Source organism: Delphinus delphis, chromosome 17 (genome assembly GCF_949987515.2).
Source record: "Delphinus delphis chromosome 17, mDelDel1.2, whole genome shotgun sequence".
Lineage (NCBI taxonomy): Eukaryota > Metazoa > Chordata > Mammalia > Artiodactyla > Delphinidae > Delphinus > Delphinus delphis.
In genome coordinates, this window is record NC_082699.1 from 56,009,274 (window position 1) to 56,026,077 (window position 16,804).

General features: G+C 31.8%; 1 protein-coding gene across 3 annotated transcripts in view; it reads right to left on the reverse strand.

Moving 5' to 3' along the window:
- Nucleotides 1-16,804, reverse strand: part of CSMD3 (CUB and Sushi multiple domains 3) — a 1,080,105-nt gene that overhangs the window by 671,659 nt on the left and 391,642 nt on the right. Inside the window, exon 7 of one of the 3 annotated variants that reach the window (XM_060035244.1) lies at nucleotides 14,982-15,293. The exons of the other annotated variants lie outside the window; for them this stretch is intronic. Within the exon in view, the coding sequence (XP_059891227.1) occupies nucleotides 14,982-15,293 (312 nt within the window). The remainder of the gene's footprint in view (nucleotides 1-14,981; nucleotides 15,294-16,804) is intronic. 3 annotated transcript variants of the gene reach the window in all.

Below are 16,804 nucleotides of genomic sequence, written 5' to 3' on the forward strand. Positions count from 1 at the left end.
TATATTCAATTTTATAATTACCTAAAATCTAATGTTTCTGTCTTTTAAAAATCACTAGAGATAAGTAATATGGTTTAGACACTGCAGTATTTTTTTAAGTCCTAAATGTCTACTTATGCTACCCTGCTAGTTTGTGGCTAGCACTTACTCTTGCATATTGAATATGTAAGTATAAAATTTATATGACACCCTATTTTTAGTTGAAAGAAAATTTACAATTATACATTGCACCATATACTTAAATTCTAAAATAAATTCTAAGAATCAGGACATGGCAAAAGTTCAGTAAATGTTAGTTATTTTATTATTATTTATAATTTTAAGATCTAGTCAGTTTCAGATGTCATTCCAATTGGGGATGCACTATACTAAAATTTTTCAACTACTTTGTGTTATATCTTTTTCACTGTGTAGGGATGTTATACAAATTCATAAACTCTCCCTGGATTTCCAACTTAAATTTTATTTTTTATATAAAGTTATAAACCTCCCCAAATTCTTTGGTCAAGACAGTAAATTTAGTATAAATGTATAGAAACACACACACACACACACACACACACACACACACATATATAATCATATTAGTTTATATGAACACATGTGTCGTTATTCAGCATACTTTAAGGTGTTCTTGTAACAGGCCCATTTGCACTTTTATAAAAGAGGATTCTAAGGTTATAACATCTCAAAGTTGTAACAAGACCAGCCTAGACCCCAAATCTTTGAAATTTTACTTTTCAACCACTTCAGACTAAGGAATAAGTCTAAAATTTTTACTTGGAAAACTGAACAGAGTTGCAAGTGTGAAAAGGAGACATCATATTTTATAAAATCAATTTGTTAATTTTCACAGGTCTTCTAGATTGAATTAATTTTGTTATTTTTTATTTAAGAGACAGTAGATGCTAATGAATAAAGACGCTAAATTCTGTATGTGGGCTTTCTTCCCTTCCAGAAATGGAACAACTTCAGAAATCCATAACACTTACGTAGGTACCAGCAGATGCACCAGCAATGCTTGGCGTAACAGGTCTTACAGTTATGGTGTGCAGTAAAATGTCAGGATTATAAGAAAAATGTGGAATTTTATATATTCTCTTTAGGGATTCTTATAATTGGCATATTAAAAGTCACCATATGGGAAGAGTTACCATTGGTATGGTTCACGAATACTTTCAACACTTTTAAAACTGTCTCAGTCATCAATTTAATGAAATTTCAATCCTCATTTTCTGACAGCTTCAAATGAACTATTTTTAATCATCTTTAGTCCTGCAGTTAAATATTAAGATCCACTCAATTCAATCATTTTCTTATGTCCTTTTTTGTTTTGATAGCTCATATTTTTTGAATGGTAATTATTTCATGCTTGTTTTATTTTAATTTCTGTTCTCTTTTCACTAATTAATTTTACCAAATATAATTTTACTATAAAGTGTAACATGAAAAATGATAATACTCAATTTTTCTTTTTTTTATGATTAGAATGACTCTCGCTTTCACATGAATGCCTTAGAGAACATGAAGATTAGGCAAAACTTCTCAAATGACCTCAAGAACAAAAATATACCTGCAAGTTTATAATGTTTTCTAATTCAAAATAAATGAGGTAATTTTATGTCACATATTTGTTTTATGCACAATGTCACAGATCACTTATCTACAATGTAATGCCTTCCAATACGAGACTAATTGGGAAAGAAGCCAACTGCTTGAATAAGAGTGACCACGGTTCATGAGTATCATGACTGATGGCAGTGGAATATATTCTTCCATTACAAATTTAAGAACACTGAATAATTTTAAATATAATATCCAGAAAATGTTATTACTTTAATAAGTAACAATATTCCTTCATCCTTCTGATTTCAGATTATTATATTTTATCCAAGTTTTTCATGAAGGCTTGGTATCACTACCTGGATTGTTTTAAATAAGCATAGATGGACTCTGACAGTGTATCTGATACAGGGTTATGCTGCTAAATTCATGGCTATTGAAGACAGCAAAGCACTCTCATCATAACCCATCTATGTTTTCCTCATAGCCCAACTATATTGTCCACATGCCTTTCCAGACCTATTCTCCTCCTTGTTCTTTGTACAGAGGTTGATCTGTGTAGGCTACATCCTGCTACACAAACTGTGGCATTACACTAGCAGCACTGGCATCACCTAGGAACTTGTTAGAAAAGCAGATTATCAAGCCCCATCCCAGACTTAATGAATTAAAAATTACAGTTTAACAAGACCACTATGTGATTCTTATGAACATTTAAGTTGAGATGCTCTAGACTCTATGAACAGACTCTCTGATCCTCTGGAGAATTCCAGCAGGAGGATGGAGGGAGGGAGGAAAGTAAGATCGGGATTATCCTGCAGGGTCCCTCCCATTATGTTGACTGGAAATGTGCCCTTAACTGAAGGTTACCAGTCCTTTCATGCCAGACATATACATTTCTCTCTGTCCAACATCTCTCCCCTCCCTTATCCCAGTTGGTTGGAAAGGTGACAGCCCAGCTGCTACTACCCTAGCTGCATGATCCCTTGTGGTTCCTTTACATCAGCTCATTTAGAAATAATCCCTTTGTAAGTAAACCTTCCTTGAATTAACCCATGTTCAACTGTTTCCCAAAGGACACTAATTGATATACCACTGGCACAAGAAAATCATTAGAAATTTGATTTTTCAGATACTATATTAAACATCATCTCTTAAGTTGTCTATAATGACTCACATACTTAAACAGATAATATCTAAGTAGAAATAGGGATGGTTGTTGCTCATCATTCTACCATTGGTTGCTTACTTGTTTCCTAGGGAATATTTTGAAATCTAGATCACACATCTTATGTTCTTTTCTAGCAATTATCTCCTCAAGAAGCACAGGAATTCACAAGGAGAGAGGAGATAGTGAGTTGGCTGTCTTGAGGTTGGAGAGTAATTGAAACAAGGGTAAAACTGGCAAGGAAAAAAAAAATGTGGGACTAACAGAAACCCAAGATAAACTGGATGTTGCACATTATTTTAGTAACAACTTAAACATGAGATCTATATGAACAGAGCTAAATACAGCTGTATATATCAGTTGTTTCCATAATTCTCTATCAATATTGCATTAGACTATATATTTTATTTCTAAGGAAATAAGCTATGTAAGAAATTTAAAACTCTGTGCTGATCGTTTCCTTAATTTGTTCACCTATCTTTACCCAATAAAATTTTTATGTAACTATAGCATATTTTCTTCTTGTAAAGACTCAAGAAGGGGACAGTATCATTTATTGGTTGTGTGTCTAAAGCATAGGTACTCTGCCTACTGTCTTATTTAAACCACAAAATAGCCACTCAAAATGAGATTATTTCCCTCCTTTCTGTAGATTGCCCAATACATATACTACTAAAATATATTCACTCATTTGACTTTGAACTACACCCATTCTAGCAACTACACCACCACCTGACTATGAATAACAGCATGCCATATATCCAATCAGAACTCCCAAGTGTATGCCCTGGGAAATCACAAATAGATTGGATTAGTATACCCTATCCTCATTTTTTTTTAATGCAATGCTAATAATAGATAAATTTAAGTAGTCAATAAGATCTGATTTTAAGCATGGTTTACTTTAGTATGGAGCAGAACCAGCTTCATTAACTGAATTTAATACTGAATACTGAATAACATTAATTGTTAACTGATAGTGCCAGACATAATCCCATGGCGTGAAGCTTCTTAAAGGCTTATTTTAAAAGTATAAACAGATGAATAAAAAGGTGTAGCAAAAGTCAACTGCTAGATGAAACTCAAATTACCATACAGTCTTTTTAGTAAATCAACTTTGGCTGCATTTCTTTCTAATAGTAAAGTTCAGGAGAGCTGATGATCACTGCCACCCCCCACCAACACCCTTCTCCGGATGTAAGCCAACTAAATGAAAATTTTCTAACTTCTCTGGACTCTGGATAAAATCAATTTAGAAATTTCTCACACTTTAATCTCATTTGGTATTATTAAGAAATGCCATTTGAAGACTATTTTAAACAACAAACAATCAAACATCAACACTAAAAAACAATAGTCCATGATTTAGAATACAAATGACGATTACATATGAAGAGAAAAATATACCGTATGATCTACCCAAACTTAACACCATGCTGCTCTGCCATATATGAAGGTTCTTCTCTTCCTAAAATTGTAAAGCTTAATTATGTGATTTCACTCCGTGCACAGCAGGGTAGCCATATGCTCTAGAAAACTACATGCAAGGGAAGCAGCTTGTTGCAAAAGTGGGTGAAAATACCCTGAAATAAGTCCGAACAAGATAAAAATGTCTCTAATATAGGACCATTTTTTCATTCTCCAAAAGGCAGAGGAGTCCACTTTGGCACCAGCTTTGAGCACAAATAGGAAGTCTAGCCCCTTCAAAATATTTTAACAAGTAAAAAAGATATTAAAAGTCACAAAGCTCACATTGTGATCATCTCATTCACAGGCAAAATAATTAGCTCTGATAACCATTTGGGGAAATCAGTTACACATAAAACCATTGCCATCTCTGTTCTTTCAAGTTAAGACTCCCCTTTTAAGCTCTACATATTATTATTATTTCCCCTTGTTTGCTCATTCTGTAAAAAATGAGAAATAATATGTTAATATAAAGAATAAGCTATCAAAATGTCTGATTAATGATTATTGGTGGGCATAACAGTGGGGTAGAAAATCTGAAAAAATACAATTTATGAAATAAGATCACTGTTACAAGATGATGGCTGCAGTTAATGCTAAAAGATATACGCTTCCTAAGATTTACTTAAAGGAAAACAAAAACACTGGGTCATCAGAAGTTGTTAAAATCTCTTCAAAGGAATAATTCAAAAGCACGCCTTAAGGAGTAGCACTGAATAAAACTGTTAAAATGATTATTTGCAGATACGTCATTTGTGAAAAAAATAATTTTCACTGCTTGATATTGTCATAAAGATCCTCAGGCATTTGGAGTATTTTTATCCAATACCTTTTAAGATTGCATAAATCTGTTACCGAGTACATTCTAACATATTATTTTTTCTCTTCTTTCTCCCTAAAAATAACGTATTCAATAAAATGTAAAAGAATTGGAAATATAAAAACATATTTACTGTTATGAATGTTTTCACAATTTCACAAATGTGATGAAATGTGAAAATGAAATATGAAGATGATATTCAATAAATAATTATGTATTTAAATCATAAATTGATACATTTCTGGACATGTATTTTTAAGTTGCTACAAATATCAACATTAACACAATTTTCCACAAAATAATATGATTAGGAAAAAAGTCAAGAGAACAGTGAAAAAAACAACAAAAAAGGACAAGATATTGATAAAGAACGCAATAGTCAATATTTACATGTAGTACACCCATCTAAAGGTTAACAGTTCCCTATCTGTTAAATATGTGTTTACTTTAACAATGTCAAAGTTCTTACATAAAAGGCTGAGTTCATTTAATAAATGAAAGTATCTTACAAAAATCATATGTAATTAAATTTTAAAATGTCATAAATTTTCTATTCTGTTATTATGCTAAACATGCATGAAAATCAATACATCAGTTACTCTCATAAAGGACATGGGAATTCAAGCAGGCAAGTGCAATTTCGTCATTTATGTAAAATAGAAGATAATGCTTATTTATTCAATCATGAAAATTTTTGATTTGGCAATCAATTTTTTATCCTTATTTTCATTATGTTTTGTTCCTGTCTATCAGACTTTCAAAGATTTGAAACATGGTCAATAAAGGGAAAGTAAAACCTTGTTCTTTCTGTTATTCAATAACACACTTTAAAAATATCATTTTAAGGTGTAGATTTAGGGTAAAAATTAAAAGTAATAAATGAGTTAAAATCTGACTTGGGAATGCTTTTATCATTTATTCATACATTCATTGATTTTTTTCCAGTAAAATCATAACTAATGTAATCTGCTCAGTCGTTCCTAAGGGTTGACAGAATTAATTACTGTCATTAAGGTTGATCTGGAAAATCCATCTGCCCTAAAATATCCTTTCCACTCATTAATTTCCCACCATTAGAGTCATTCTTACAGAATTAAAGTTTAGCTTTTACTATATTATCTGAGATAGTTTATCAACATTGTGATTCTTCTAGTGGAGAACAAGATCTCATGGAGAATGGATGGAGATCAGGTACTGTTTGGTATGTACTGCTCTCTCTCCATAATAATCCTCATGTAAGTTTTTGCTATTCAGTATATCAGCAGAACCTGCAGTCTGTTAGAAATGCAGAATTTCAGATCTCATCCCAATCCCATCAAGTCACAACCTGAATCTGAGTAAGACTGCAAGGTGATTGTGTTTACACTGAAGTTTGAGAAGCATAGTCTAAGACTTAGACTCTAAAATCTCTATCAATCATTAATTGCACCTCCGTATACATTACTAATTTGTCTGCCTGTTCCTACCTACTTAAAATTTATGTAATTTCTTGCTAAAATGATGTCTTATAAAAAGTTACATTAGACAATATAGAGCCTACCTACCAATGGCTTCCTGTCTCATTTACATTAAAATAAAACTCTTTACCTAGGCCTCAGAGCCTATATGGTCTAGTTCCTGCCTGTTTCCCACCTGATCTGCACTTTCTTTCTTGTCCACTGAACTCCAGGCACCTCAGGCTTTCTTTTTTGCAAGAAAAACTCAAGCTCTTTCTAGCTAGTTGTTTTCTCTGACATCTCTGCTACCATCAGGTAATTATTCATTTATTTGCTTGTCCTTTTCTCCCTATTTGAATATAAACTCAAAAAGCAGTGTTCATTTTGTTCAATGTTGTATAATAAGGAACTAGAAGAAAATATGACCTGCAAGCAGTCAATGAACTTTTGTTGAAGAAAGAAACAAATAAAGACAGCAATAAGGAAGGAAAGAAGTAAGGAAGAGAAGGAGAGGAAGGAAGAAAGGAAGGATGGATGGATAAAAAGAAGGAAAGGAGGAGGAAGGAGAAATAAAAAGGAGAAAAGAAACAGAATGAAAGAAAGAAAAGGAAAAATAGAGACAGAAAAAAATAAAGAAAAGAAAGGAAAGGAAGAAAGGAGGGAGGAGAGGGGAGGGGAGAGAAAGGAAGAGGAGGGGAGGAGAGGGAAGGGCAGGAAAGGGGATGGAGGGAGGGAGGGAAGGAAGGAAAGTCTTGAAGAAAATAACTCTGTAGTTTTGTACACTACCTAAAAGGCAATCTAGAGTTGGATCCTCAAATGGAGAGCTTTTGGAATTTAAGGCAAATGTGTGGCAATGGTCCTGTGAAAAATGTTTATGTGTCTAAGTTTCCATTTACTGGGATAAGGAGAGTGACAATCTAACTTTTTTGATGGTAGTGTCAGCCACTTCTATGGTTGTTTTAACACTAGCTTTACAATGAGATAACCATAAAGATAAGTCCACGTCAATTCAAACATCAAGAGAAAATAGATGATGATGATAAATACATTAATTAATATACAAGATCTCTGGATAGATTCATATACACTTTGGATTATAAGGGACAGTGACAGTCATATAATTTCAACACTCTTTGATGTTTAATGCTTTCTAAATACCCAATTTGTCCATCAAGCTATGCTTGAATACCTTATTAGTGATTTAGGAATTTACTGTTTTCTGAAGCACACATTCTATATTTGAACAAAATTCAAGGCTAGAAAGGTCTTCTCTATTATATATTTTGTACCTTCCTGTGTTTTCATACACTAAGTTCTACAACCTATGGCAGAACAGGTTTGGTCTCTCCTACATATAACATATTACATCACATGTTTAAAGACAGCTATAACTCATCCTCACTCACATATCATGCTGCAGCAATTCTTTCTCTTAGAATTGACCAATAATTTTTCTCTATTATCTTATCTCTACAAATTTTCCTTTGAAAATAGAGACCATATCTTAAATTTCTTTTGAATTTATCATACGTTTAAGCACAGAGATAATATGTTCAATAAATCCTGATACCTGATGGACATATATCTGTATCCACAAAGACTTAAGTAACCACCCATAAACTAAATTCCTCACTGTGATATTGCTTATGAAGATTAATAAAAAATGTTTCAATTTACAAATTTATACTCTATAAAGTATTAACAGAAATTTTGAAAACAGTACTAGTTGCTTGCAAATTGTTGAAAAGATTTAAAATATATAGCTACATGTGGCCAAATAGCCTATTAATGACAGGCACATACTAGGCACCCAAGAACTGCTACTTCCACACAATACAGTTTTTGTCATATTATGGTCCAGTGTTTTAAACAAAATTTTTACATATCACTTCTGAAATACTGACTTTTGAAATAAACTGTAGTTAGTGTAGATGTAAGTCTGATAGTATATTGTTTTCCCTTTTTTGTTGTGCAATCTAAAAGTTCAGATGAGGGCTTCCCTGGTGGCGCAGTGTTTGAGAGTCCGCCTGCCGATGCAGGGGACACGGGTTCGTGCCCCGGTCTGGTAAGATCCCACATGCCACGGAGCGGCTGGGCCCGTGAGCCATGGCCGCTGAGCCTGCGCGTCCGGAGCCTGTGCTCCGCAACAGGAGAGACCACAGCAGTGAGAGGCCCGCGTACCACAAAAAAAAAAAAGAAAAAAAAAAAGTTCAGAAGAGCTTACTTGAAAAACTATTGCTTAAGATAAAATTTTTAAAAATTCCTGCTTTTGTCTGAATTAAAATTGCTGACCTAAAATGAATAATTTATGCTGAATTAACTACTCTTACCTTAAAGCTGAAAACAATAAAAAGTTCTACTTGCAAACTGGTAAATTAAAATAGGTTTTCTTTTATGCTGCCATTATGGGGGGGCTCTACATCATATTCAATTTCAGTTAAACATAATTTCATGTTACTTTATAAACTAAGCTAAAACCCTGCTTGATCCTATTAATATGATCATTAGCTATTAAACATACTATGGAAGAATTGACTACACTATGTCAAAACAAGTAGCGGCAATGACTATAAATGTTTATGACACATATTTGACTCCACAAGATGATACAGTCATCTAAATTTCTGCTAAGAAGAACAATAAAAGAGATCTTATAATTATTATAATTGTATATGGGAACTTTTCCAGAAGAATATATTCACATTTTTACATGAAAATAGCAACTACCATCGCTGCTCATTAACAGCTGACAGAACTTGTCTACATATTGAAAAAAAAGAAATACCATTCCACCACAATATATAAGAAAAACAATGTTTAAAAAACTTACCTAGAGTAAAACACATTTTAATGACTATTGTTTTAATAGTATAACCTCTTAGTATAATAGTATAAACCTCTTGAGGAAGAAAACCCAACTATGGTTGTCATCTATATTACTTTAACCTTAATATCACCTAATAAAAGGATTTGCATTAGGCCCTTTTGAACCATGAGTAAATGGAAGGATGAATGAATACTAGTTTAGCAATATGAAGACTGGGTTTTCATATGGCCTCTTCCAGACCACAATTTCCTGTATAAAAATAATGCTGTTGTAGTAGATGATCTGAAAGTGACCATTTAAAAAGATATAATCCTAGAAATTCAGGACTCTTTACTTATAATTTTGTAATAATATTACATATGTCCCGCTATTATAAGTCAACTTTGAATTGAAATCTCTTAGGGCTATAATAATAAACTATGGGGCTTAGAGATTGCTGAAAAAGGTATTTTAGGTAAATATTGAGAAATAATTTCAAAAAGAAATCATAAAGCAATAAACTTCTGATAAAATTTAAAATATCATTAGATATTATGTTATCTAATTTAAACATCTGTATAATCAATAAGCTAAAAATATCAATTGTTTTTAGGTTTATTTATATGACTGTAAATACTCCTTTAAGCAAAGTTGAACACTTTATTTATTTTGGTATAGGTTCATCATATTTCTATTCAGCACTATCTACTCAAAGCATTCTTTATACATCTTAGCAATATAAACACAATTTACTAGTTTGAAACTTTTGTTCATCTCTCAATAATTTGTACAAATATCTTCTGTGCAGCCTTCCTTGACTTCTACACTTAGAGGTAGTCAGTCCCTCTCCTTTCTTCAATAACATTTCGAAACAACTGCTATGGCAGTGTTTCTCGTAATAAGCTTGTAATTACTCTTTTTTTTTAAGTTATATAGACTACATCATAGCACAGCCTGCTTTGTTCATTTTTATATCTCTACTATACAGCACAATATCATGTACATAGCAAGAGTTAAAACGTATTTGGTGAATAATAAAAATAATAACAATTACTACTTGTTAAACATAAGCCAGCAACTGTGCTAAATTTTTTTCACATAACTACCTATGAGGTAGGTATTCTCAGTTACTAAGAAATTGCAGGTTTGAGAGTTGAAGTTATTGCTCAAGATCATATAGTTAATAAGGGACAGAGTATAAACTCAGCCTAGCTCTCTGACCTCAAAACTAACCAGCAACGGTGGACAATTTGGTTTTTCCTTTCCATTGGGAGAAAATACTTGAAATTTTTTGTCATTTGTACCTAATACTGTGTTTAATCCTCACTATAACCCTAATGTAATACTGTGATACTATTTTACTGATAGGGAAATTCAACCCTAATAGTTCACATTACCTGCAAAGAGTCTCACACATAGCAGGTGACAAAAGTGGACTAAAATCCAGTCAATAAAGCTGAATTTTCATTTTGAAGTCTACTGGGCACTAATAAAGGAAACTGTAGTGTTAATACACTGTTTTTAAAGAAGAGCTAAGTCAACATTATTTATCAGTATTTTTCTCTTTTACTTGTTTATATTTCAACGTTAAAGAACCTTTTTAAATGGAGAAAAACAGAAAGGGTTTTCTTTTACTAAGAACAAATAGAAAGTGAAAAAAAACTTTTAAGAGGATAACTTAAGTTGAATTACTGATGTTTTAACTATAGTACTATAGGAAAAATTAATTGGAACAGTACCCTCTTGGGATTGAAAATGTCTTTGATAAATATTCCAAGTTTTTTTTCAAATTATTTATTAATTGTGCAGATTTTATAATTAACTAGTGATTTAAGGTTTAATTAATCATAAATTAATACACAGATTTTTGAATCTACACACTCACAAGTACCAAATACTATGAACAATTTCAGTGTCTTTGTTTTCTTTGTTTTCATAGTGGTAATAGTGTAAACTGTAAGCACTTTACCTCAAGTTACTGAGAATAGACAAATTAGGAACTAGTAATGATCAAAAGACATCATAAAAATGAAAGTTTCATAAATGAAACTTTCAAAAAATGAAAGTTTAATTGCAGTGTGAATAGAGAAACATGATGAAAAATGCCAAATTATCACAGTACAAAACTGTACACACTTGTAGACATAAAAACAAACCTATGCTATTACAATCTCTATCGTATATATGCTTTAGATGGTAATTAATTTCAGTAAAATAATATCCATTGTATTAAATTAATTATTCATATGAAATTTATTGAATTTATAGCTTGCTTATGTTCATTTATAAATTTTCTTTGATTTTATAAATGTGAAAAGGGCGTAAGCAAGGCATTTATATCTAGTTTTATTTTGTGAATTTTAAAGTGGTAATATAATAAAAAAGCAATATTTTATTGTAAGTACATGAGAATACTTTTGCCTTTCAAAGTAGTTAAAAACACTGCTTTCCATAACTGTAACAAAATAGCTATCTTTAATACTGAAATACATGGATACTTGATTATATTGAAGAATATAATTTTAAGCCTTTAAGTCATTTGAGTGAATACTCTAGCTGGTGAAACTGTAAACATTTATTCATCAATTTACTAAATATTATCTAAATATGTCTATGGGTCAGAAGTTGTTCTAGGCACTGGGAATGCAGCCTGAACAAGACCCATCCACTCCTTACCTTACAGAACTTAAAGTCGCTAGTTACAACAATTTAAGCTAAATCTTGGAAAGAGAATTAGAATGATTTGGTTGAAAGGAAGAAAGAATAGCTTATGGGAGTGGCTTGAGGTAAAAAAGAACATGGTATGTTTGACAAACTAAAAGAAATTCTTTTTGGCCAAAAAAATAAAGAATGACTGTGAGAGAGACGAATTTGGAGATATAGGCAAAAAGCCAGATCACAGAGGTTCCCATGGGTCATCATCAAGTCTCGGCTTTTTTCCCAAGATCACTGGAAAAACAGTGGAAGCTTTAAAGCAGTGGAGTGAAGTGACTAGATTTTCATTTTTAAAAGGTAATTCTGACTACATTGTGCAGAATGGAATAGACAAACAAGAATTATTTTTTCTCTAAAATATCTAGAAAAATTAAGCAAGTTAGTTTTGTATTATTTTTACTGACTCATCTAAAATGTCAATTAAAGGACTCACTGCCTACATGCATCCTGTAACTCCTTTAGTGCTCTGCTCAGCCAGGAGCTTTACAAAATCTTCCTTGTCCCACCAGGATGGATTTCTCTATGTTCTCCACTCTATCTCACTCTCTCGAAAGAAGGGACCATGTAATATTTATCCTTATTTCGCACAGAACAGAGCTCAGTGGGCATTTCAGACATGCTGGCTGAACTGAAATTATTCTTAAAAAGAATACTGTTTTCATGTCAGCCAATCCTAATTTAGAAATTTGGTCCTGCTTAAAGTCTTTGAGGACTGTTTTATATCTGAAAATATAGCTGTATATTGAGGGTTTTAAAAAGCATAATAGATATAGGATAACAGGTTTCCTTTACTTCTAACATTGACAATTTTTTTTCCCCAAATGTTAATAGTTTGTGTGTCAAATATAATAGGTAATGAGCCAACTAAAATCACTGAAATAGCAGGTTACTGAAGAAGAGTCAGAAGGACAAATTTTAATTAAAATAAAGATTTGATGAAAGTATAATAATTTAAGTCACTAAAAAAATGATGAATATAACATTCAAAATGTTTTCTGTAAACATAATTTAAACATCAATGATTAAAAATATTTATGACCAAGGTAGATGGCAGCATTGAATGAATATCATATCCATAAACACTATTTTAGAAAGAATATATGTGAAACAGGTCTAAATGTTCTGAATGCTGTAAAACAGCACTGGGAGATTATGACAACACTTGAGAAAATTTGAGCACTGATTTGGAATTTACCAAGGATGTAATCTTGATGCTTAATTGAAATTTAGCTGAATGTACTTCAAATTTTAGATTAATTTTCAAATCACATTATTTAATCTAAAAATTGACAACTACTTATTCCTTTTTCAATCAGAATTATTTATTCAAGTTCTACAAAATATTTAATTTGTAGCATCAGAGTTTCTCAAATCACTTGATGGCAAACTTTGGCTGAAGCGGCATTTGTATCATTAGTTGATAAATAATAAACTTATGTCCGAAAATTACCTGCCTCTTTTTCAGTGGGTAATAGAATGAATACAGGAGAGTTTGTTAATGTTAATTAGCTCATGCAAATTTCTGAAGAGAGTGAGAATACTAAATTGAAGGGCTTTTTTCTTAATCGATATTTCATTAATATTTACACATTTTTTGTTTCCCAGTAATAAGAAAATCTACTTGATTAAGCAAATCATAAATTTGATAATGATCCCTATATTCACATGAGTGGAAATATTCATGGTAGGAGAGTGAATAGAGAACCAAGATGATATCATTTTAATCCTTTAAAGGAGACTATCACATGCTAAAAATTCATTTTTTTTTTTAATTTTTTTTGGCCATGCCACGCGGCTTGCAGGATCTCAGTTCCCCGACCAGAGATTGAACCCATGACCCCTGCAGTGGAAGCACGGAGCCCTAACCACTGGACCACCAGGGAATTCCCAAGAATTCATTTTAGAAAGCTTCTTATTAAAGAGAATCAAAGTAAGTACTTTCAGTATGAGTTCTGATGGAAATGAGCTCCTGAGATATTTCTGTATGATTTTCAATCAATTTATGTAAAGATATCATGATTTTTCTCCTTAGTGTGTGCGAAGCATTTGAATGGTTTTCTATTACTTATATTTGGAGAATATATGATTATGAGTTGGAAATAGAGCTGGAGTAGATATTTTGTTCTCCAAATATTAATGTGCAATTAATTAATATTTCCACTGATGCATATATCAATATATATTTGTTAGTTTTTGATACTACACTATTTTTTCCCTAAACTGTTCAATGAAACCTGCTACCAAGAAACAGAAAATTGCTACACTTCCTAATTTTGTAAAACATAGGCTTATATTAATTGATTAGAAAATTACCAATATATGATTTGGCTCTGTGGTATTTTTATCTCTAAAAATTAAAGTAGGAAGTTAAGCAATATTAAATTTGGAGTCATAATATCAATGAATACCTGTTACCTTTTCAAAATGAGAAATCTATTCTCAGTGCAATCATATGGGTCAGGCAATAGGTAATTCAGAAACAGTAGAATAAGCTATATAAAATAATCACCAGACATAATGTTTTCATTTTTCCCAATCAAATTATCTATTTTCTCAATAATAAATTAACATTTGTGTAAAAAATTTTTCATGCAAATATGAAAATTACTACATAGGATAAATCATCAATCAGTAAATATGTGCACTTATTAATAGAAAAATGGCTTTTTTATTTTCATGTTATCTCAATACCATAAGTGGTATATAATAAGCAATGGGTATTTAGTACTTATTTTTACTATCTCTTATGCATTATTTTCTTTCTATTTTTACTCCCTCCTCCCTCCAACATTTGCACTGCATTTTGATTTGTTTTTTTTTCTAATTTTAGTACTTTCAAATTATTCAGGTTCTGACTGTTACTGTCTATATTTTTCAGCTACTTTGAACTCTTTCTTTCACTTCCTACATCTTGGCTCTGTTTGAGCTCATTCTCTAATTAGAATCATTACCAAAATATAGCTTTGGCTGTAACTAAATGGGCACAAGTAAAATAACATCCAATACCTCTATGAGTAACAACTGCAAGCTCTTTAGTTCTTTCTATCTGTTCAGCATTTCTTGGTCTTCTCCTTGTACTTTGTATATCTGCTTGATGAGGAGAGAGCTCGTCCTTGGATGTGTTGGGGTCCAGACCTGAATTTCTGATATTCTTTACTTGCACTCGCTGTTCCTCGGAAAGTCTATGGATGGTGACAGCTGTAACACTGGATACAGTAACATCTGCAGATGTGCTAGCAACAGCAATAGCACCAGTGGTAGTCCTGTTATGCTCCTCTAACTCACCAGTGGAGGTAGTGTGGGTCAATGGAGAAGAACCTGTGGGACACAGTAGCACTAGATGCTAACTTTTTCTTTTAAATTTTGTTTTTTTTTTCTGATAAGTTTAATAAATTATATTCCCTCTATCATCTTAAGTATTATCAAACATGAAAAGGCAAAACACAAACACACCACTAAAATGTGAAGTAACCAGATCTGATGTTTGGTCTATATCAATCAACCTATGAATGGATATTATACACAAATATACCACATTTCAATTGTAACACATTAGGGAGAAAAAGGTGAAACAGTAAACCCTTTACATGGCCTTGAATCAATCTTATTCATTATTTATCTACAGATGTTTTTTAGCAACAAATGCCTGGCAAGTGACAAGTTTTGACAGAATGGGTAACTATGTAACCACACTTTTCTCAGAAGTATGCTTTGAATAGTCTGTGCCATATCACTTCATGATTTCTGGGAAAAATATCAAAATTTTCTATTTTAAGACAAAAAAGTGAAGAAAGGAGAATTTAAAAATCAAAGCCAAATTGAAAACAAAATGATTTTAAAAAATGAAGCTCTGAAAAACTACTCTATGTAAATGTCTTTCTTAACCTCATTTGCCAGAAAGCAGTCAACATGATAAAATATTCAATGTCCTGAGCTATACATACTTTAGAATTTACCAGGTTGTTTTGGAAGTTGGGTAATATTTTTCAGAGTTTTAAAGTAAAACTTGAGATTAACCAATTTTCAATTAGTTAAAATTAAATTGTTTTATTTAGAAATGACTGAAAATTAACTATTAGCATGGAAATTTTATTCATACAAAACTAGCTTTAAAAAAAGGTTGAAAGTTTCCAAATATCTCATAAGCATGTCACAGTAATTCTCTACATTCTTAACCTTATTAAAGTTTCACTATAATTTTAAAATTGTTTTAAAGGTACCAAATTAGGATTTTCTTTTTTCTTTCACTTAAACTTTTTCAGAGATTGTGCTTGGTAGTACGTAATTCTCACATAAGGAAAAAAGATGTAACTTTATAATAGAAGCATGAAACAGAATGAAGATATACTTAGAAGGATCTTGACAGCTAAAATGCTTAACAAGAAAAAAATATTGAATTTTGGAGGAACAGCTACTAATTAGGAATAATAATCATGTCCTGGTTAGAAAACTTCTGAGTATTTTTTTAAAGCCAATGAGTGGTATATGTTTTTATATACTTGCTTTCTCAATAAACTGCATTTCAAAATTCTGTCCACAATGTATATTTAGATATTTTAGACAAAAATACATGGGTATATTTTATTCATTTTGCGAGAGAAAAAACAGCTATATCACGTAATGTGGTTTGAGCATGTTCTGCCTCCTTCCCCTCCCCCCACCCCGTAGGCAGATGCTTAGTAGGACTAGTAATTCGGGTTCCTGCTTTAAACTCTAAAAAGAAGTCAAACATGAACCCCTGTCATTCACAAGCAAGCAAAGGAGCACATGTCTATTACTAATTCTTCCAGCCTGTGTTTTCGTATCATTTTAATTTGATTTACAAATTC